Below are 23,878 nucleotides of genomic sequence, written 5' to 3' on the forward strand. Positions count from 1 at the left end.
ATAAATGATTTTCCATACAAAATCACCTCGTCATCATTTTGCAAACACGTGCATATGTTGGAAGTGTGGGAAGGAGACAAAAAGTATGTATGCGTATGTAATGCGGCTTTTGATCGCAGCTTATGTACATATGTAAATGCATATATACGTACATATGAAAGTTTCAGTTAATGTGGATCTGTTTGGTTTTGTTATCGATATTTTTATCGATTTTGTTATCGATTTTGCTATCGATTTTGTTATCGATATTTTTATAGATTTTGTTGCCGAAATTTTAATCGATTTTGCCATCGATATTTTTATCGGTTTTGTTACCGATATTTCACCGATTTTGTTATCGAAATTTGTATCGATGTTGTTATTGATTTTGCTATCGATATTTTCGGAACTTATCGATATAATGATCGATATTTTTATCGATTTTGTTATCGATTTTGTAATCGATTCTGTTATTGATTTTATTATTGATTATTTATCGGTTTTGTTATCGATATTTTTCTTGATTGTTTTAACAATTTTGCTATCGCTTTTGTTATCGATATTTTTGTCGCTTTTGTCATCAATATTTTTATCGATTTTTCTATAGATATTGTTATCGCTTTTGTTGTCAGTATTTTTATCGGTTTTTTTACCGATTTTGCTATCGATATTGCCATCGCTTTTGTTATCGATAGTTTTATCGAATTTATTACCGATTTTGAAATGGATTTTTTGATAGATTTTGTTATCAATTTTGTTATTGACTTTGGAATCGATTTTGTTATCGATTTTGTAATCGATTTTTCGATAGATTTTGTAATCGATTTTTTATCGATTTTGTAATCGATTTAGTTAACGATTTTGTTATCGATATTTTTATCGATTTTGTTATCGATTTTATTATCGCTTTTGTTATCGATATTTTTTTCTTAGTTTGTGCTTTCGTTTTTGACTTGGATATGCTCTTAACCATACCACGTATTCTACGTTTAAATTTAGCGGGTGTATCTCCGATACAGCCTGCAGACCAAGACGAAGGCGCTGTACTGTTCCTTTTTATATAAGATTTTATAAGCGTCAACCCCGACGTCGATGATACTATAGTCGAGGATATCACAGGAATTTTAGTCCCGATTGGAGACGATTAAAGCGTGTCGCATAGGGGGCAAATTTCAGATCACCCTATGAAGACGTCTTAACCGACTCCAATCGAGACCAAAATTTATATGTGATATCTTCGACTATGGTAGTATCGAATTTGGGTATTAGATGAAAAAAAAAATTAATTTAAATTTTTTGAGTCTCTAAAGAAGAACCTGAATCATGTCCCCCGTGCGACACGCCTTAATCGTCTCCAGTCGGTAGCAAAATTTATATGTGATATCTGTGACTGTGGTATTACCGATTGAGGGGGCGAGACTGAAAAATATTGCTCATTAGATTTTTTAAGGACCACCCTAATGTATATACAAATATGCATACACATCGACAAATTCTACGAATTCCACAAATTAACATAATGGTTTCTTTACACTCTCATACAATTTTAATTAGACGTTTATGGGTGGATCTGAATGGGGAAAGATCAAAATTTGGCAATTTGCATTGATATTTTATATGTACATATGTATGTATTTGTACGCATGTATGTACATATGTATATATGTGCGCACGTAACATCAGCTTAATTACTACTTAAAAATACTAAATTATTCGTATCTTTTGGAAATGTGTTTTCAAAAACACTCCCAAAATAGAGATTTTCCCAACCCAACGGAAACTAATTTTTGTCAGTCAAAGTTTCTTTTAAATCAATAAAACCAATTGTGTCTTAATTTCCCTGTATTTATTTACGTAAATAATAATCTTTCAACTCGTTTGTCGCTCGTATGCTGAAAGAATGACATAACTAAAGACCCAAATACCTATATGAGTAGATCAAACTTTGATAGCGTTTTGCCACAAAATTAAAATTTTGAATTATTCTCTATTATTAATCGATCGATATACATACTATATGTACATATAAATATATACATATCTACACAAATAAATATATTTTTTAATCTTTTTTTTACATGTTTGTTTATTTTGATAGTGGCATAGGTCACTTGACACCTCTTGTGCTTTAATTACCGGTTACCTGTAACCAAATGCATCTATAAATCATACTATCGTCATAAATTATTGAAAAAACCATTTAACCTTTGGCTTATGAGATATAACGAATAGCCAGATACAAAGCAACCGGCCATTTAAGCCATTTAAGCACAAGAGATTGTGAAAAGTGACTTATGCCACTTTCAAAATAAGCAGCTCATATACATATGTATGTATGTATACATATCTTACCTCAGCGCCAAAACCTCAACACCACGCATTCTTTTAATTATGGAGACGTCGCTGAGATCACTTCCCCTGAAAATAGAAAACAAAACAAAAATCGAAGTGTACAATTAAAACTTGTTTATTTTTTTTTTCATTTCAAAAATTTATCTATAAGCCATTAAGTCAGCTTGCATAAATACATATCGTCAGCTTAGAGCGACAAGTTGCTAAGTCCACTGAAATCTAAAAAATTATATTTTGGCGCAGGAAGTTATAACAGTTTAAATTAAATCGTTTCAAAAAACATCGAACTACCTATTTCTATTTCTATTCCTATTCAGTGTCACACAACGGCAAATTTTTTTTTTATAAGTGACTTCCGTTTTCATATGATTTATTTAACTCTATGTAAAGGCGCACGAATGTCTCGTCCGACATCATGGAAACACCCATATGTAACTACAAAGGCATTCAATCCCGGAATCCAGAATTATTTTCTATGTAAAATTTCAAATATAGATAATTATTTAGGTACAAAAAGGCATACATACATATGTAATTATTTAGACCTTTTTTTAAAGACCAAGTTTAACGTTTTATGTTGTATTATATATGTAAGTTAAAATTATAGCACGATTCATTTTGTTCTACCTATGTAGTTGCCATCAAGCGAAAACAAGAAGCGAAACTCGAAGACGGTGAAACGGCGCAAGCGCATAGCTGCACATAAAAAAATCCACATTTTTCAGCTTCTGTCGCAACGGGCGTTGCATTCTTACGAGGACTTGAAGACAAACCTGTTTTATAGACACATACCTTGTATACATACACACTTTCATACATACATATGTATGTACATATGTGAATGAAACTAATTTATCTGTATGTAACCATGGTATGCCTTTCCCAGTGCCCATTTTTAGTAAGTACTATGTATCTCTATGTATGTATGTACATACATGCATACATATTCATGTATGGGTTAAGCGAGTGTGTCACGCTTGGAAAAACGGCAATGGGTTAAGTGGAAAGCGCTTGTTAGCTGATGCGAACGCTCTACATTTATTCCAAAGCTTAAAGATGGGAAAATTACTTGAACCAGAAACTACATACATACATACATACATATGTATGTACATGTATACGTGCATATGTACATATCGATGTATATACACACATACTATGTACAAACATATGTACAGTACAAGTCCAAAAAGTAGCTCTTCAAAAGTAGAGCTTCATTGCAGATGCGCTTAAAACTTAGTACACGAAATAGAAACTATTTAGTTACATACAAAAGTTACACTATGACAACTATAATTGTTACTCTAATGCGGTGTTTACATGAGCCGATTTTACGGGAAAATTTTAGTTGAAACCAACAATCACCGGGTGTGAAGGAACGGCAGCATTTCAACTAATCGCCTCCAAAATTGCCGCATGTAAACAGCGTATAATTCTTCAGTGATATGTATGTATGTAGTTCCAACCATTCTTTCGTTACGATTTTTGTGAAATGTTGGCGAGATGTATGTGCAATGAATTTAATAAAAATAAATTTTAATAAAAATTTTTGTTTTGTATTGGTAATAAACTATGTATGAAAAAGCATCTGTGAAGTGCAGAATTAAAGCGCATTTGAACCGCCAAACAAATATCTATTTAAAGCAGCGATGAGCAGAGAGAGCTTTTACTCTGCACGCGCCAATACAAAATGTAAAGGAAGCTTAAAAGAGCTTTGCCCGCGGGCAAGACAGTGCCCCATCTGTGATTTAAAGTCAACAAACCCCCCCCGCTGCATACGCTTTTCTATATGTAGTTGCGAACCAGTTCTAAATTCGTCACTTTAGGTATATATTTTTTTATTGTTTGGGAGTTATTACAATTTCTCTTACTATTTGGGGTTTACGTAGCACTGAACAGCGATGGTTAAAAGAAAACAGGTAGTTCGATCTTTTCGAAAACGTTGCATTTCTAATGGTTATTACTTCTTGCATTAAAATATAATTTTTTAGAAAACGTTTAAACTTTTCACTCTTAGCAAGTGATATGTAGTCTTAAAAAGTAAAATAAATTAAAAAGTTTTGAAAACGTTTCACAATTCGCTGCTTTTGAACTGTTACTAGGGACTAGTTCGTTTTTCCCTATAAAGTTCTAGTACGGACCTAGAAACTTGGTTTAGTAGTTTGGCGTTTCCCTGCAGGGTACGCTATACATTAGTATGCAGTAACTTCTGTTTAAATTCCACTAAGAAATTACTTGCATAAATATTTACTGCATACATAAGTATGTACATATGTAATGTGTTTATTTACTAGTAAATTGCATGTATAAGAGCTGGGAAAATTGTATGTTCGTATGCCACGCAACGCGACAACAAGCAACAAACATATAAAGATCCATCTCAACAAAAAAAAAACACAAAAAAATAACACAAAAATTAGATTTCCACCTTGAAACTCATTCGTGCTAAGGAGAAAGTTCGAAAACAAAATTGTATAAAAATAAGTGCCACAAATGCACTCTGACCTAGGGCTACCAGTTAAACTCTGCCGTCAACTGTTAATGACTTCTTTTTGAATTATAATCTAGAAGAAGAATTAACGGTATTCTTAAGTTTTCATACATAAAAAAAAACAAATACAGTGATACCCGCTTAAGTACCTCCCCGCTTAAGTAACCAACATTTTTGAGCAATGTGAATTTTTGAATGTAATCTGAAGAAAAAAATGTAATCTGACGAAGTTAACAAAAAGATGTAACCACATCAATAATTATGTTCGCTTAAGTACCCGCATCGAGGCATCGAGGTACTTAAGCGGGTTCTTTTAAGTACCCAACCCGCCTAAGTACCTCAAAAAGCTGACATTTTTCGTGAGGTACCTAAAGCGGGTTTTACTGTTAACAAATGTTCGGGCGTCGTTTCAACTTTCTCTAAACTACCTAAAAATGTGTAACAGTCTTATTTATTGTTAATAGATTGTTGCAAGTCAATATTAACTTGGAGTAAATGAGCGTACTCAGTTATTGAAATATCGAAGTTTTCGTATATCGCAAATTTATCGTTGTACGGGAAAAGAGTGTAATTTTCGACGGATTTGAATAATTTTCAACGAATTTGGTAGAAATTGATAAATCGGATATCGATATACACATTTGTGATCATAAGTGGGCGGCGCCACGCTCAAAATCCACAAATTTATAATAATCGAATTCTATGCCAAGTGTTTATTGCGACAGTCGCTTTTGAGTCAATTAGCTTCAGTAGTTACTGATTTATCGCAATTTTCGTTTTTCAGTAAATTACATAACGGTAATTAGAGGTGGGCGTGGTTATTGCCCGATGACTAGATGTACCCTAAGAAAGGCTCGTATCGAGTTTGGTAAGGATTGGTGAAGCGGCTACTGAGATACAGTATTTCATCATAAGTGGGCGGGGTTACGCCCATTTTCCAAAAAATTCATAATATTTTTTTGCACTAAAATTCTACTTCACATACTAATTTTCAAGAATTTGGACTCAATATTTACTGAAATATCGTAGTTTTTGCATTTTTCGAAAATACCGTTATATGAGAAGGGGGCGCGGTTACAGTCCGATTTCACCCATTTTCAATAGCAACCTACCTTGGATAAAGGGCAACCTAAATACCAAATTTCGTTGAGATATCTCAATCTTTGCTCGAGTTATAGTGTACACGGACAGACGGACGGACAGACAGGCATGGCTTAATCGAGTTCTGCCTTCATTCTGACCATTTATGTATGCATTTGTCTATATCTATCTCGATTCCTTTTGTGTATTGCTACAGGTCTTACTTAAATTACAGGTTCCATTTTACCACATGAAAATATCTTATTGGAAAAGTGGGCGTGTCACAACCGTACATACATAGATACTGAATTTTTGAACACCGCATACATCTGCAAGTATTTGCGATGAAGTACCGGAACTCGGTACGGATGAATGTGACAAGTTTCGAATTGTTTGTGAAAAAATGTTTTTTCTTAAATCGTGAGCACATATCTGAAATTTTTGGTATACGTTCCTTCAGCGCACCATACGTTCCTAACGGTTTTACGCGTTTTTTTTGGAAGTGGAAAGTGGGCGTAATTTTAGTCCGATTTCGAAAATGTTCAATATATACATAGCTTTTTTATGCCAAGGTCGATAATTGTACTACATTTGGTTCAAATTGATAAATCAGTTACCGAGACACACATACAGTGAATCAAATAAAAACTGGGACGCGACATTTAGTAAGTTTTGGGTATTTTTCTTTAGTTTATTTAATATTTATTACTTTTTTATGAAAGTATAGCTGATTACTGAACAACCACAAAATATGAAAATTCTGCAAAGTTTGACCAAAATTTCTAACTTTTTGATCAGCATCTTTAGACAAAATTTTGGTATTCAGTTTTGTAGCACATCAAATTTAAGTTAACAAAGTGCAAATTGTAAGTATCTAGGACTTACCCTTGATTTTTGCCATTTTTTTTTTTTTTGTTGACGGTGCTCCGCATTTTTTTTCATATAAAAAAATTGTCGAACATACTTTGTATAAGTCGAGTTCTTTGTTGCTTCCCGAGAGACACTACAGCGGCCCGGGAGCCTGAATTTAGTCTTGATGTAATGGAGACCTCTCGCTAAAAGGATCCATTTCTCCAATCACCCCACCCCACACAATTATCCCTTGAATGTATGTATGTAGAGAAGAGACTGCTAGGGTCCATTTCAAAGACATGACTAAACATGGTAGTTTTTTTCTTAAGTTTTAAGTTATTTTTATTTATTTAACATACATATGCACATATATCACTAACTTAGAGTGAAAAATTGCTAGGTCCCATTTTAAAAATTATAACCATTTTCTTCAAGTATTTCGTAAAACTTTGAATACAACATTTTGGCTGTTTAAAGTAAAGCAAAACTCCATATGAATCAGATGGATTCGATCTTTAATAAAAGATGTCGTAGGTACTATTTTTGAACTTATCGGATTTTCGGTGCTTCTTTTGGACTTAGCACATTTAACTTTCATTGAATATAAACGAGAATAAATAAGAGAAGTAGCTTTATCCTTTTCGACTTAACAACCTTATGTATACTATATGTACATATTTATATCCATACTCTAGGGTGGCACCCTTTTATTTTGTTCTAAGTACAAAAAAATTTTTAAATAAAAAAAAATTGTTTCACTAACAGGGCGGGAAAAAATTTGATTTTTTTTTCTTAAATCGCAAAAACTGTACAAGATCTTGTCTTGAAATCTCATAAATTTTACATATAATTGTAACTTATTCATATATAAATTCATAATCTCGTCGAATTTTTGCGATTAAAAAAATATTTTTTAATTTTGTTTTTGTTACTTTTTTGGCCTTATAACAATTTTTATTGAGCTCGAGGCCGTTTTTTTTTTTTTTAATGAAAATTTATTGTGGAAAAGCAACAATAATTTGAAAGAAATTTTTAATTTTGAAATTTTCGTGGATGTCTTTACTTTGTACGTAGAAAAAAAAAGAGTTCACATAGAGTGCTACTATTATTTTGCGCACAGCTATACATGCATAGGCTGCACATATTTGTATTGATTTAGATTTTAGTTCGAGGTCAACGCCATTCGAAGGATTTGGCCAAGCGTAACTACTACACATTTTTGTTTGCGACTAATTTACATATTTACATGTATGTAGATTCTCAGTATTTGTATGTACATACGTGTTTATTTATGTATGTAAATATGTACNAACTTGGTTGACATGTGGTTTCAACAAGATGGCGCTACATGCCACACAGCTCGCGATTCTATGGCCATTTTGAGGGAAAACTTCGGAGAACAATTCATCTCAAGAAATGGACCGGTAAGTTGGCCACCAAGATCATGCGATTTGACGCCTTTAGACTATTTTTTGTGGGGCTACGTCAAGTCTAAAGTCTACAGAAATAAGCCAGCAACTATTCCAGCTTTGGAAGACAACATTTCCGAAGAAATTCGGGCTATTCCGGCCGAAATGCTCGAAAAAGTTGCCCAAAATTGGACTTTCCGAATGGACCACCTAAGACGCAGCCGCGGTCAACATTTAAATGAAATTATCTTCAAAAAGTAAATGTCATGGACCAATCTAACGTTTCAAATAAAGAACCGATGAGATTTTGCAAATTTTATGCGTTTTTTTTAAAAAAAAAGGTATCAAGCTCTTAAAAAATCACCCGTTACATATGTACATATTATGTATTCACTAGGGCGGGTGTCAACAGTGCAAAGTAATTAAATCCATCACAAACAGATACATATGTATATGTAGTTATGTATGCAACGACAAACACTGAAATGCAGTTGCAATTGCCGCTTCAGTGGACAATGAATAAAGCGCAACAGACCACAGCGCGGGCGTTCATAATAAAATGGGCAGCGTTGACATAAAGACTCTGCTGGACAGAAGGCAATGACACCGTCTGTTAGATGCCGCAAACCAGCGTACAATAGAGATACATACATACATACATACGTACAACCATAAGAACGTTGATAATATTGCAATTGAATCAGCAATCAAAGAAACAACAACAAACATTGGTTTAATGTGCTCAAATAAGATTGCCTACAAATTTTTTGATACATACAAATATACCCAGTAGAAAAAAGAAGAGTTGGAAAGCAATTACAGAGGGCCGTCTCTGGAATGTAGAGGGCCTTACCATCTGCATGATTTCCTTAATTATTTTTTATATGAAATGGGAGCAATTGGAAGGCATTGCGTTTCCGTTTACTGGAGAACAGTTCAAAGAAGGGCGTATTTTTTTGTGCGTAACACTTCACAGATGCTTTTTCGGTTTATATGGGTAAAGAAAAACCAATAACTAAAATGAAAAATTATATGTTGGCTCAAACGAAATCCTTATCAATTATGTACAAGAACAAAGGCAAACAAAAAAAAAAAACCAAAAATGGTTTTAGAGTTTAGTTAAACCTAGTGCTAAAGTAGATGGCCGGAAAGCTATTCTGAAAAATTGTTATATAGGAGATGCTTATTAGTTGCCTTGGTTTACAATATTTCTCGTAGCAGCTGGAATGGCATTCCAAATACGTATAGCGTTTACGAAGAACAGCCTTGTAGACATTACATAAATAAAAATTGGTACAATTAAATTTCCAGACAGGATAGATTTACTAAAAATGAGCTTGTCATGCAGATAAGAAGGTGTTTTGGTTTAAATGAGATGGAATAAGAAAATAACGGTTCTAAAATTTTCTGGCATTTGAAAATATCACACCCTAAGAGCTGAGATCTACATGCCGATATGCGATCATATTTACGTAGCCCATAGACATACCGCGTTATGTGATTGAATTTGCTTGGGAGGAATTACCCAAAACTTTACGCACATTGGAAAAAATATTGTCATTTAGTTGGTACCTCGGTGCCTGCTGAGAGCCTTTTTTCAAAAACTTGTGCTACAGCCGCGATTGCCATCAAAACCCTCATCACCCGGTACCAAGCAAAGGGCTACCCTTATGCTTAAATAATAACTGCTAAGTAACAAGAGAATTAGAAATTTTTTATAGAAAAGTTTTTTGTGAATACTCACTATAAAAAAAGTGCCATTGAAATTTCGATTAATCGATTATTTCTCAATAATTGCAATTAATTTTTTTGGCTTGTGATTAATCATATGATTAATTATTCGATAATTTTTTTGCCATCCCTAATCGCAATGGAACCGAGCGGATAATGTGTAGTTTTGACGCCACTAACAAAAAAAGTTTGAGAACTAACTGAAGTATGTTTTTTTTCGCGTTATCTCAACAGCTGCCGTGGCCGAATGGATGCGTGTTCGACTGCCGTGTTCTTGGTCACGGGTTCAAAACCTGTGGCATGGAATTTAATTTTTTTTTTATTCTATTTATATATACATATATTAGATACATCTATATTTATAGTTTCGTAAAACGACACGTGACACATTACTTTCGTATGACAACGCTGTAGAGAAATTCTTGCATCTTTTCGTGCGTAGGTTAAAGAGGCTATCCATTACTTTTTGCACTCCCAAATACTACCTTTTTCCAGTGGGTTCATGTGTATGTAAATATGTGTATAAGTATACTTATATGTGCATGAGCAATTTAATGAAATGAAAAATTCATAACTATGTGTTATGTACGTCGTGTCACGGTTGATGCAGAAATGTTCTAAGAGCATCCAGATGCATTTATACATCAAAATTAAAATTTTTAAAAATTTCGCTTCCATCTTTTTGACGGTCAGGGCTCGATATGTGTGTATATAAATATGTATGTAGGTACAAATATATGCGTATTTTCAACCAAAATCAAATCGTAAACTACTACTGTTTAAGCTATTTACCGTATTCACTTTTGACGCATTCAAAGATACAACAGATGAATCTGCAGAAACAGTTTTTGAAGTCATTAATTAATGCGGAAATACAGATTTAATTGACAAAATCAGAAAACAAAAGTTGTGACGGTGTTTTAAAATTTTGGGAGGAAGTTAAAGATTTTCCACCCCTTAGAAGGTTTTCAAGACAAATTTTTAACATACCAGCTAGCTCAGCAACTATTGAAATAGTTTTTTCTGTGTCAGGCAGAATTCTAGGAGAAAGACTTACACGATTGGTGAAAACCTTGACAAAACAATATTTTTAAACAAAAACATTTTAAAATTACATTGAACATACATCATTGATATGACCGATACTGTACATACATATCAGGGAAGCCAACTCGTGGGGAGTTCCCCGATTTGCAGGGAATTTCAGTTTGCGTGGGGAATCGGGAAATGGACCGTGTTTTGTGCGGAATTTCGGCTCGTTCAATTCTAGTATAACAAAGTTTCAAATGGCTAAAAATTACCGTTGATTTTTTAGAATTTTCTTTGCATTTGCTTTCATATAGCGAATGAACATAATATAATTTTTATATGGAATAAAACAACGCAACAACTTAGGAAAAAATCCTAAAACGGAAATTTGTAGCCATTTAAAACTTGCAATTTATTATTCTAGAATAGAGTGGGCTAAAAAACTGCATACTCAAAATATTTACAGAAACTCCAGTTAAAAAGCGCGAAATTTTTACGAAAGTTTGTTGATTTTTTTTTTGAAATATTGCACAAAGTCTGAAACTTGGATTTATACAGTTTTTGTTAAAGAATAAACTATATTTTTATAAAAAAAAATAACGCAAATTAAATAACAAAAAATAATGATAATTGGTGCGAGTAAATATTTTTGACCACTGTATGTATGTATGTAAATATTATCTACATACATAAATATTTTTTATTCTTTATTTGTTAACTACCTTTGTAAAAGTTTGGTTTGGTTTATCAACACATAGATTAATTACGTTTAAAAATACAAAAGAGAAAGATACATAATTTTTTATTTTTTATTTTTTTTTTGTAAGTAAGGAGATATCTATGGGTGGGGGATTTTACGAAATTTCGGGCAAAATCGGGGAATTCTCAAAAATTAGTTGTCTACCCTGATACATATGTACATATGTATGTATGTATATTCACTTACCAGCAGTTGAGTTTTTTGATGGACCCCAAATCGGATTGCTTTGAGCGGGCAATGACCATTTCCTCGGTGAGACGCGTCATTGTGTTTTGTTTTGACGGTTGCACAGCTCTTGTGATATTTAGTAATTTTCTTAAAATGTATTTGTTTTCCTTTTATTTGTTAATATCTTTGTTTGTATGTATGTACATATGTATGTACATATATTTTCGTTTTTGTTGTTTACCGTCCTTTTTTATTGCTGCAACAAAATAAGCAAATAGAAAAACACTTCAATTCCACTTCATTCGTGTACCTACTGAAAATCCGTTTCGCAAGCGCTGGAGGCTAAGCCCAATTACACAAGTTAAATGCACAAAAACAACAAATGTAATGAAAAATGCCAACAGGTTTTTGCCGTAACTCTTTACTTTTTTTCATTATCTTTTTTCTGATGGCAAACGCGTGCAGCGACGGCATTTCTTTACATACATATTTTCTGCACTCTTATGTATGTATGTACATATATACATATGTATGTATGTACATGTCCATATGGTGTATACATTCACGCATTTGATTACATATTAACGCGTTGTTTTTTGCAGAAAATGCCCATCTGCAACTGTTGCAACAACTTATGCTCCCTTTCCCCATCGTCTGCGCTACTCTGACGTTTATTATCAGAAATGTATTTACTTTACTTTTTATTTTTGTAATAAATATATAAATATATATAATAAATTGAAATTTTTCTCAAACCCGAATTTCTACTTCAGCTTCCTCAAGCGAATTCATTATGACCACCTACATACGTGACAACATACAACAATTTCAGCACAGTTTGTTACTTCCTTAGTTTTATTTAATTGCTCTGATTGTTCAGCAAAAAAAGTACCGTTTTGAATGCAGTTAAAGACCTTTTCTCATAGCAAATAGGATTATTGATTTAAGCCTTCTGTATTTAAACAATTTTATGGAAGGTAAAGCTTTTCCTCCCATAGTAGACCCGCAAGTAGACGTCAAATTTATTTTCCTACAGGCTAATGCGTGTGTGCATATATTTGTCGGTACATATTTACATACATACACATATTTATGTCGGTACAAATTTAAGAATGCAGCAGCATCTACAATAGCAGAGCGTATCTGACAGGTGCCAATCATACCACACATGTTTGCCAACAACACGAAACCATTTTTTAACTAATCACGCCCACCGAAATCCACTTTTGATATTGAAACTATTTTCCACACAGTCTTAACTACGATATTTAATTTAAACAACGTCATCGATTTTTTCGCATTTCCCGGATCCGCCTTTCAATTTTTCTCTCCCTTTTCTTTCATTCAAAGGCATTGAGCACCATTCACCACTTTTCACTATTTTACTTCATTTAAACAGCTTTTGCAAATATGTATGAGCAATTTTTGTATTATTTTAACTTCTTTTTACGAATGTTAACGAGTTTTTCACAGTGAATTTTGGGAATTAATGAGAGTTGTTTTTTTGATGGGAAAGAATTTTTTACAATTATGTTTTTCACAAATCTTCTTCGATTCGCATTTAACAGCAAGTGTCTTTGCTCACATCATCGCCAGAGAACATTAACGTCAACGTCGATGTCGCTGTCGACGTCGACGTCGTAATAGCCATTCTCGTTGTTGTTGGTGGCGTTTGCTTAGTCTCTCGTCCATCATTACCGTGTGTGCGGTTTTTCACTTCTTGGCTCGTGCTCAGAGGTAATTAGGTACTTACTCTTATTGTACACGCGTTCATGTATTTAATTTCAGTTAAGTATTTACAACTTTAGTTGCGTACTCGTACGTATGATTCTTTACTATATATGTATAGCAATTTACCGTCTTGGCCGTTGATACTCGTAGAGTGATGCGTTCGTAGTTTGCCTTAATGACACTTCAACGTAATACAAACTTTTGTGTATATGTATTTCCGTTTATTCCTATTGTTTTTTTTTCGGCCACTCACATCACTCGTTACCGCTCGCTTCCGTAGTTGACCATGCACGCGCCGCGTTTGTGTTGAGACTGGCAGCGCCAACTAACAGCTGCTGCTGTGTAAGCTAGGCGCTCCATCGGAATGTGTGCTCCACACGCTCGCGCTGTGGCTTTCGTTGGTGTTTACGTGAGCTTTTTTTGAGGCGAATTCATCTTTTGTTTTGCTCCAGTGCGTCCATGAGTGCGGGGGAGGAAATGGGGGAGCCGGCGGCCGAATTGCCAGGCAAAGTTAAATGTGACAGATATCGGTGTTTTGTGATAAATAAAAGGCTGGCGATGGAAAAAAATTGTCGGTTAAAATGCTTAAACAATAATTCTAATGCCATTCGATTTTTAACGTTTTTGTAGTATGATTAATTATTTCACGAAAAAAATTTTAATTATTTTATTCACTCGTCTGTGTTTATACGAAAACTGCAAATATGCATGTTTTCCTACTAACTTCGAATAATTCCACTGGGAAAAAGGTAAGCGCCTTACGAGGTAATCCACATTTCTTTCAGCTTTTAGTACCAAAAATGTCATCATAAGCAGCGTTGCCGTTTTCTCTCCGATCGAAGGTGTTTCACTCCTTTTTTAAGTTGTAGCTCAGTTCCCTCCCTTTCAAAAACACCCCAATTTATAACCGACTTCAAAAAAGGAGGAGATTATCAATTCGTCGGAATATTTTTTTTTATTTTTTATTATTTATGTTACCGCATAACTTTGGAACTGATTTCTATAACTCTTTTTTGTATAGAGAAAAATGCGTAGAACCGCCTGCAAAAAAAAATATTACAAATCAACGCGAATCCTTAGCCACTTCAAATTTGTATACTAAAATTTAATGGGCTATGAAAAAGATCGTAATCGTATCATTTATAACAAATCATATTTAATAGTCTTAAAAATTGAACTAATATATGTAACTTAACTTATATATTCTGTTCTCTATCTCACTACATTTTTTTTAAACGAATCAAATTTTTACCTTTTATCAAAACCGTAATTATTTTTCATTAATAATCTTTACTGCAATTTAAGGAAAAATTATTTTTTTTCTGTCAGTTTCCATATTAAATTAAAATAAAAGTAAAAAATCATTTTTCACTCACTTAAGTAAATTGTTTTCGTGAAACTGGCTATTCGATACTTTTGTGATAGAAATCATAACAAATTTGCTTTTTGTTGTTTTAAGAGATTTATTAAAATTGATTTAAAAGTTTTTTTTTGTAGGAAGATACAGAGTTTTTAGGAGATCGAATACATTTTCCAATTTCCAATGTCGATTTTCCAGTGAACCTTAATTGGAGGACCAACCCACTCTCAAACAAAAGGGCACATTTGTGGTATGCAAAATAATCTGAGTTACCCACTTGAGAAACGCATGGATAACAATTTGAATTTGAACTTTATTAAACTTTTTATCAAACCATGGAAGAAATGAGGGTCAAAAATTTTGCATAGATTAGGAAAAAATTGGAAAAAAATTTGCTTTGACCATTTTGGGAAGCCAAATAAATAAAATAAAAAATAAAGTTTATCTGGCTGAAAATGGCAAACCTCCGAGTGTATTTCTGCCATGAAAAACAAGTGTTCATAGAAATACCACCGCATTTCACAGTCGGCGTAAAACTGTAGATCCCTCTCCTTTGTGCGACAACATCAAGGCACACGCCACAATTCGGATCGCCAATCTATTATTATTATTATTAAATGCGTAATTTTCACCAAGATCTGCTGAACTGAGAGCCCCGATCGCAAATTCGTAAATGCTTAGATCCTTATTTTCAATGTATACCTACTTGACCAAAAAAAATATTTTCTAATCGAAAATTTATTTAAGATTTTTGCATAAGTTCCAAAAAACTTACATTCAATTACACAGTGAAACTCGGTAAAGCCTAAAACAAATCATATTACCTAACACCAATGCGGCCTGGTCGGCCAAGCGACGATGAAAGTTGTTTGTAACCTAGGAAACTTCATTAACATGAATGCAAGCGTCAAAGGCTTCACCTGTCGTCCTGTGGCCAAAGGAATAAAAATAAACAATAACAACCAGCCTTAAAGAAAATACTTTCTCAAAAAAAAAAAAAATTTGCTTCAAGTGTCTTCATCAGTTTTAATAAATATTGTTTTAAAGAAAAACACACAAAATACTTCAATTTTATTAACTGCAATACGTTGTTTATATTTTGCTAGTTGATTCCAATTTATCATCGTATATTAGAAAAACAAAATTGTGTATCACAACAGCCGACGGACGTATACGTAACCTAAATGGTCTCACCGCGAAAGTCAACCTCTGCATTGAGCCTCATTCCAGAGGAACGTGGCAAACTGCTGCCGTAAGTCCCTTCGCTTGGCATTGTAATTACATATTTTAGTGGTACACACATACACATTTACTTTTCCTATACAGGGTGTCCACAAAGAGCTGTGAGAGCCTTTACTCGAATACGTCCAGTTCGAAAAGTTCAATTAATAACTTATATCGGCGCAAGCAAAACGCCGGCAATGTCGGCGGTGCAGGTGGAAACATGGGCCGCCACTCTACACTGATACCCGCCACAACAGAAGTGCGCCAACGCGTATTATCCGCTCGCCGTCTACGCATGAAAACATTTCAAAATCAATTGGCCGATGCACAGCAAACAATTGCGGTAAAATAATTAGCCATTCATATCGTATATACATACATATATAAACGGTATCGTTTGTAGGATCTCGCACATGAAAATCGTATCCTACGCACGTTACATAAGCGCCAGGACTCCGCCTTGGCCAAATATGAATCAACAAATGCTGAATTGCCGAAACTTTTACACTCCCACGCCGAAGAGTTGCGCGTGTGGCAGGCAAAGTACCGCCACCTACAGCAGATCAACAAGGAGCTCGAGCATAAACTTAAAGCAAAAGAGTCTATAATACTCACGCTCAGCGATCAAAACAAATACTATAGTCAACTGAATAAGGATAGGTGAGTGCGCTTGTGAGGATATACAAGTGTATGTACATATAGGAACTGACTAAGCAACACTGGGGCTTTAAATTGAGATATCCCGCGACTATAAATTTTACTTCTTAAACTTTCGATATACTACTTCTATATATATGGTCTCACTTAAGGTCGTTTTGGTTTTGGGGCAACCCAGTCTTTGAGAAAAGCTCGGGGAAAATGTGAAGACGCTGGCGGAAACTCAAAGACAACATATTGTTGACAGACGAAAACATATTGGGCCTTATGCATAAAAAGTGAGCTTAAGCTCAGACTCAACTTTTACACTAATGGAGTGAGCTTAAGCTAAAGAATTTGTACTGCAAAGCGAGTCGCGAGCTTAAGCTCAATTTTGTAGGGAAGGGGCCCAATATGTCCTAAACTCTCCAGCTATCTGAAATCCCGACGCTTTCTCACTTTACTTCTGAGAGTTTTCCGGCACGTCTTTCCAAATAAAGTGTGTAGCCGTAATTTTTATCAAGTAAAGTACAGGTAAAGCGCAAGAAACTGATACTTCAGTTGTCTGTTGTATGCAATCTGACCACCCATTCTGTTGACGCTTTAAGACTTGTCAGAAATCCGCCTAATACAGCGACTTTCATGCGCATTACACAGCCTGACCTTTTAATTTGAGGGGTGATATCGTCTGCTGTTCTTTGAATCAAGTTCGGTGGAAAATATTTGTTATCGTATTTATTTACTTTTTCCCTGAGCGCCGCCGACAATATCAACTATCAAAAAGTGATAGTGCCGATTGTACCACACTGTAGATCCAGCAGATCTCAATTGAGTCCTTATCGGCATAGGTTCTTTTGCATCTTCTTCAGCGCATCTATGCTAATTAATTTATCTTTAAAATGTTTGAAGGAACCTTGAAGAAAGACAGCGTTTGTCCGAGAAGTTGGAAAAGCTTGAAACTCGTTTACAGGAGAAGGATAACGACATGAAGCTACTGGCACGTCGAGTTCAAATCGAGACCAAAAATTTCAAACAACAATTACTTACCGAACAAAAGCGAACAAAGGATGCTTTGATGAAGCTGGAAAAGGCTCGATTGGAGCTATCGGGATATCGAAAACTAGACGAATTAGGTGTAAGTTTGGAGTAGGCATTCGATTACTGCGCTTTCATTATATTCATATTTGTAGGATAAGTTTTCCACACTCAGCGTGGGACGACGTACAACGAACCCCACAGACGAATCAAAATTGGAAAAAGATTTAGAGCGGATTCTGGCAGATGAGGTATTAGATGAAGATGAGAAAGATCTAGATGCAAATTTCGATCCCGGAAGTCAACGTTCAGCCAAAAGTCCAAATAATTTTACAGCCGAAAGCTCTTTGGGCTATGGAAATCGCAAAACAGCTTCGTCTCTCACAGTGGGTAAGTCGCGAAAGCAGCGACAGGAAGGCGGCGGCGGCCTAAGACCTGTGACAAGGCAGCAACAATTAGCCCGACAGCAGTTGCTACAAGGATACCAAAGGAAAACACAACAAAAGGATGATCCGGCGCATGAACATCTCGCCGCCATAACAGATTACGAGGTTGAATATGACAACGATCACAACGGCGAGTTCCCGGGAGCTAGCGATCGCCGCCAGAACAATCGAAGCGGCCGTAAATATGATAACACAGGGGACGGTGATGAAGAGCTTGGCGAGGTGGACGGAGATTATGAGGGAGAGGAAGAGGAGGTCAATGGTGATTCCAGCCGAAAAGCGGACGACGACGAAGTGGTACCACGTGGCACCTTTAACGCCAAGTATTTAGTAGAGGGAGAGGAAGAACAAGCACTAGAAAGCTTAAATGACGAGAACGGTGAAGATGATGATGATGATGAACGGGATGTTGTAAGTATTGTAAAATTAATTCCAAATCAAAATCAAGGGGAAAATTTTCACCCAGTAACCAGTCATGTAGGCGCTGGGCTCATTTGAGCTATACAAGGTTCCAGGGATTAGTAACATCCAGACGGCCTCACCTAGTGGACTTAATGAGGGGCGATCTTGTGTTAGGGTGTTGTTCCACTACGTACATACATATTATAGAAAGGTCCTATCTCACATCCTCGCTGAAATGCAAACAAAGCGTAACTAACTAAATTTTTTATCGCATAAAACGATGTGGGGACTTAGAATTCGAATAAATGCATCATAATAAATCAAAAAGTCAATTTTGGATTTTTAGTTAGTTACGGCTTTGTAGGATAGGTCCTTTCTATATAAAAGTAGCGATATATGTAGTTACCTATGAACAGGTAGTCTGGGTCTCAATCACTACTCTAGACATGGAGCATTGCTCTCATGTCCAACGACAACGCTGGAAATAATTCTCGAAATCTAGTCTCACCAGCTAACCATAGAGCAGGCGTGTCGAGCAGGAGGCAAAGTACAGTACAGTTTTTTTTTTTTTCTAATACCCAAAATCGATACTACCATAGTCGAAAATATCACATATGAATTTTGGTCCCGACTGGAGTCGATCAAGACATCTTCATAGGGTAATCTGAATTTTTAACCCTGTGCGACACTCCTTAACCGTCTCCAATCGGGACCAAAATTTATATGTGATATCTGCGACTACAGGAGTATCGATTGGGTATTGGAAGAAAAAAAGTTAATTTTAAATTTTTAAATCTAATATTTGAGATCAAAAACGTCGCCTTGTTTTAAGAGAAATTTTTTCCTCTTTGTATAGTTATTATTTACGAGAAATATCTATATATCGTTTATTTCAAGACGAATATTATTTACGTCTTCTCATAATAATTATGTGGGACTTTCATTTTTTTTCGTTTCGTGGGACATTTATTTTAAGACGGAAAAGATTTACGTATTTTCATAATAATTATATGCGACTTTTATTTTTCTCGTCTCTCGTAACGTTTGTTTCAAGACGACAGTAATTTACGTCCCACGTTTTCTCTTAATAGAATGGGTACATGTACTGCCGATTTCACGAAATTAAACGCAAATAGCTGCGAGTTCGATTATTGGAATTTAATTTGCCAACATCTGGCAACCCTTTATTTTGACACCACATTTTTGAAAATCGAACGAACGATACAGATTTGATGACATGAGTGAACCATCGTGGCATTAAATATTTAACGCGTCGAATCTCCGAACTCAATTAAGAAGTTCATTCAATAAAACTCCCATATAATTATTTGGAGAAGGCGTAAATCATTTCCGTCTTGAAATAAACGTCCCACGAGACGAAAAAAATAAAAGTCCAACATAATTATTATGAGATGACGAAAATAATTTACATTTTAAAATAATCGTCCCGCGAGACGAAAGAAACTTTTCCATTGTTCACTAATAATTATAGAGCAATATTTAATTTTATATCTTATAATCGTTATGGTCTCTGGCCTTAACCGTCTCCAATCTGGACCAAAATTTATATGATATCTTCGACTATAGTAGCAACGACTAAGGGGTGGTGGCTTAGGAAATCTGATGTAAAAATTTGCTTCCTACATTTAAAGACCTCCCTTGTATTTATACATACAGTAACTCACAGAAGTATTTGTTGTTGTCCTCCATAATAAATCTTTCTCGTTATTTTGTATTTAAAATATAGCTCATCTATAGGTACTAATGATATAAAGAGAAGTCCCTTTTTACAAGCTTTTATTTAACTCGCTCTGTATGAATGTATGTATGTATGTATGTATGTAAGTTTGTTTGTTAGGGGCAAATCTTGCAATCCATTTTTTATCAACTTCCCGATGAGCTAGAGAGATGAAACTTCAAAGTCGGTTCAGAATACGATGACAATGCAATACGAAAGTTAAGTTAATCCGATAGGTGGCGCAGGAGTCGAGATATTTTAAAACCCGTAGTTTCAGTTCGATTTGGTTCATATTTAGGAAGTATATTAACTACATGAGAAGGAACAACTCTACTAAACAATTTTCCGATAGGTGGCGCAGAAGTCGCTATATTTGTAAACCAGTATTTATGAAAGCTTGCTTTAAACATATTAGTTTTTTACTATAAAGTTAGTTTTGTAACAGGTAATCTCGCGAACGGCAGGTCCGATTTTCGTTAAATTTTATATATATATAGCTTAAAGCCAGGTGGCGCTGGAGTCGAGTTTATACTAAAATCGCATGTATGACCTGATCTTGCTAATATTCCAAATATGTATTGGTAACACGAAGGGAAATATTTCTGCGAAAATTGCTCGCCAGGTGGCGCTGAAGTCGAGTTATTACTAAAAATCGTATTTATGATCCGATTTGCGTCACCAACGTGATATATATTGGTAACGGTAGGGGCAATACTATTGCAAGAAAAGAGCCGCAAGGTGGTTAAGTGATTCGGAGACTCAAGGGATCACAGTCAAACAACCGTTAAATCAACCACCAGAACCATTGCGGTCTTTGCTTTACGGCGACTAAAGGGAGTAAAGATAATTTTTGATGAATGGCCATAAAATTTTAAACTTTTTTTATCAGATTTTTTAATTCTCTTCCATACAATCCATGAACAAAATTAATTCCTATGTACTTGTATGGAAGAAAAAGGGTGATACCGTCAGCGAAAAAAATTGTCAAAAATCAGTGGTACAGTCGTACAGTTTCCTAAGTAAAAACAAGTCTTTTAGGTACCTACAGCCTGCCAGGAAAAACGGTAAGAAGAGTTACTTTACTTATGGAACTGTACGATGGTGGGGCGGCATACTCAAAAATATCTGATTAGAATGTTTGAAATTTTGATGACCATTTTTTAAAATTCGCTGAGTTTTGTAGAAAGCTTGCAACATTGATTTGTACGGTTTTTGTTATAGAATGAGCTATGTTTCAAATAAAAATTAACGAAAAAGATTTATAACGGAAGGCATTTTGAATATCGTAGCTTGATGAGCATTTTGATTTCATTGTGGTTGTTTCGTTCCTTACTATTTTACATGAAATTTGTTTTTAACGTGTTTATAATAACAATCTTTATATTAACTTTTGATTTGTCATTCTAATTGTTTTGCATATGACATTAACAGGTCTGCCATACCGCCAAGAAAACTTCACACATGAAGGAAGAGATTTCCAGCATACGCAAACAAATCTCCCATGACTACAAAGAGCGAGAGGCCTTTCTGGACACGTTTTGCCGACAGGCCAATAGTGGAGTTCTATTAGATGAAACCCCAAAAAAGCGAAGTAGCATCACTTTGGGTCAGAATCTGCCTAGCAATCGTAAAAACAAATTGCTTGCTGCGCTCAAAGCCATCGACGATAACAAGAGTCAGGACTAAATAGCTAGTTTATATCTATGTCTGTGATTTTTAATCACAAACTTTTGTTGCTGCTTTTATATGTACATACAGGCTGCGTTTCTTTATACATTCCAGATAATCCTATTTCACAGCCAGAATAAACAGCATCATCAGCAACATTCTAAAGAACAAGTAAACAAAAAAGTTTTTTTCAAAACGTTCAGAATGAATAAAGAAACCCAGCCACAATGCAAATATACTATGAATATTTAAATAAAACTTGTTTGCTTTTATTTTTTCTAATCAAAGTACTTACAAAAGCCTATACATACTAATGTAATCAATGGTCACACAATTTTTTAGGTATCCTGCTTTTTACGCATTTTACTTATAGCACGGGAGATTTTCTTTCGCACCTCCTTTTGACGTTTCATCTTTCTCATTTCCTCAATACGCTTTTCCGCACGAAACTGCTTCAAACGGATCTTGGTTTCCATTTTATCACGTTTTCTCTTGTCTTTGTAGTTGGTCTCAATCATATTCATCATCTTTGCAACCTTTTGTTCATGAGGCGAGCGTATCACAGCTATGCGCTCCAACTCCTGAGTCTTTTTGTCTGTTAGTGGTCCTAGTTTCGGCTTATCCTTGTATGGCAAAGCTCGCTGTAAAGCTTTGGGTATCGTAAGTGGTTTGAATATTTTCGGTTCTCGCTTTATTTCTATGTACTGGCTATCTGATTGCGCTTGATTATGAATATTGCGTTCGCGCTTCAGCTGACCCAAGGTCTTCATGCCTTGCCACTGCGACTTCTGGTCTGGAGGCAGCAAAAGCGAGGTGATGGGTGTATAGAATCGCGACACATCCACTCGGAACCACGTTCTGCAGAAGACAATATCGCTCAAGAGAATCTTGTCTTCGAACGTTGCACGGAATGAACCCTCTGGTTCGTGGTGTGCCTTCTTGATTTGACCGCGTATTCCAGAAACAGTTTTTATCTTAGCTCCTTCGAATTTCGCCACTTCAAGAGCAGTATTGAACATTCCTTTAATGAAGGCCGTTTTCTTATATATTTTAAATGGTTGGCCCACCAACTTTAGCTTTTTCATTATTTGCGCTGATTTATCCATTTCACTGACGCTACCTGTGGCGGCAATTCGAAAGCCGAGTCTCTTCATTTCTTCTAGATCGTGGCGTACTGTTTGTAAAGCTAAGAAACCGGTATTTTGTGGAGTGATTGGGCCCCAGAAAGTCATGCTACATGTTACATGATTTGGTGTATATTTCAGATACCTATGTCGGAAGTTATCTTCTATTTTCGCATATATTGGTACGGTTTGAAAACGACGCCAGCCCAAAGAAATTATAAGTGGATCGCCAGTTTTCAAAATCTTTTTGTACCATCGATGTTTTTTTACTTTGCAGTTGACATAGCCAATATTTTCTTCGGTCATATTCAACCCACCAACCAGTACTGGGTAACTCGGATCAAAGTTTTCTATGAACTCGGCAGGTATAGCTCGAAAGCCTAAAACAATATGTAAAATTCAATTAGAAAGAACATTAAGTAGGTATAAAATATATGATCCGTAGTCATAAGTCATGTTTATCCAATTTCAGAGATGATGAGTAGTTTTATAGATAAAACGTGTTTTATGTAAACTGTGACAGAGTCAGTGTTTATCTTAAAAAACTTCATGCCTGCGGTTTATTAAACTAGATATTTCCCTCTTACCCAAACGAACATAAAGGCCTGGTCGATATCCTTCAATTTGTATACGCAACTCCGGGTCTAGTGCAGCAAATTCACT

At 35.1% G+C, this 23,878-nt stretch overlaps 3 protein-coding genes across 10 annotated transcripts in view; 1 reads left to right on the plus strand and 2 right to left on the minus strand.

Annotated features, from left to right (window-relative positions):
* Nucleotides 1-13,510, minus strand: part of LOC108372681 (mediator of RNA polymerase II transcription subunit 15-like) — a 26,485-nt gene extending 12,975 nt beyond the window's left edge. For all 8 annotated transcript variants that reach the window (XM_017628422.1, XM_017628420.1, XM_017628418.1 and 5 more), the window contains exons 1-2: nt 11,870-13,510; nt 2,332-2,397 (exon numbers count right to left, since the gene is read on the minus strand). In XM_017628422.1, the coding sequence (XP_017483911.1) occupies nt 2,332-2,397; nt 11,870-11,949 (146 nt within the window). In that variant the 5' untranslated portion in view covers nt 11,950-13,510. The remainder of the gene's footprint in view (nt 1-2,331; nt 2,398-11,869) is intronic.
* Nucleotides 13,511-13,604: 94 nt separating this feature from the next.
* On the minus strand, nt 13,605-23,872 carry LOC108372682 (ribosome biogenesis protein BMS1 homolog; the record flags this gene model as incomplete). The annotated part of the gene is made up of 3 exons (XM_017628423.1): nt 13,605-14,134; nt 22,387-23,595; nt 23,803-23,872. Coding segments are annotated over 2 exons (1,236 nt in total), but the record flags the coding sequence as incomplete, so codon positions are not given.
* On the plus strand, nt 15,107-22,405 carry LOC108372680 (lebercilin-like). The gene is made up of 6 exons (XM_017628413.1): nt 15,107-16,194; nt 16,269-16,509; nt 16,570-16,826; nt 17,712-17,937; nt 17,993-18,694; nt 21,855-22,405. The coding sequence occupies exons 1-6, from the start codon at nt 16,127-16,129 to the stop codon at nt 22,107-22,109; spliced, it is 1,749 nt and encodes a 582-aa protein (XP_017483902.1). The 5' UTR covers nt 15,107-16,126; the 3' UTR covers nt 22,110-22,405.
* Nucleotides 23,873-23,878: the final 6 nt, after the last annotated feature.

Source organism: Rhagoletis zephyria, unplaced genomic scaffold, assembly GCF_001687245.7.
Source record: "Rhagoletis zephyria isolate East Lansing unplaced genomic scaffold, Rhagoletis_zephyria_1.1 Rzeph_scaffold_05970, whole genome shotgun sequence".
Taxonomy (NCBI): Eukaryota; Metazoa; Arthropoda; class Insecta; order Diptera; family Tephritidae; genus Rhagoletis; species Rhagoletis zephyria.

What these genes read in the sequence shown, in the direction of transcription:
- LOC108372680 (XM_017628413.1), top strand. Translation starts at nt 16,127, where the DNA reads ATGGTCTCACCGCGAAAGTCAACCTCTGCATTGAGCCTCATTCCAGAG. An exon ending in GAACGTGGCAAACTGCTGCC is followed by an intron (nt 16,195 to 16,268) that starts GTAAGTCCCTTC and finishes TTTCCTATACAG; the next exon opens with GGTGTCCACAAAGAGCTGTG. An exon ending in ATGATGATGAACGGGATGTT is followed by an intron (nt 18,695 to 21,854) that starts GTAAGTATTGTA and finishes TGACATTAACAG; the next exon opens with GTCTGCCATACCGCCAAGAA.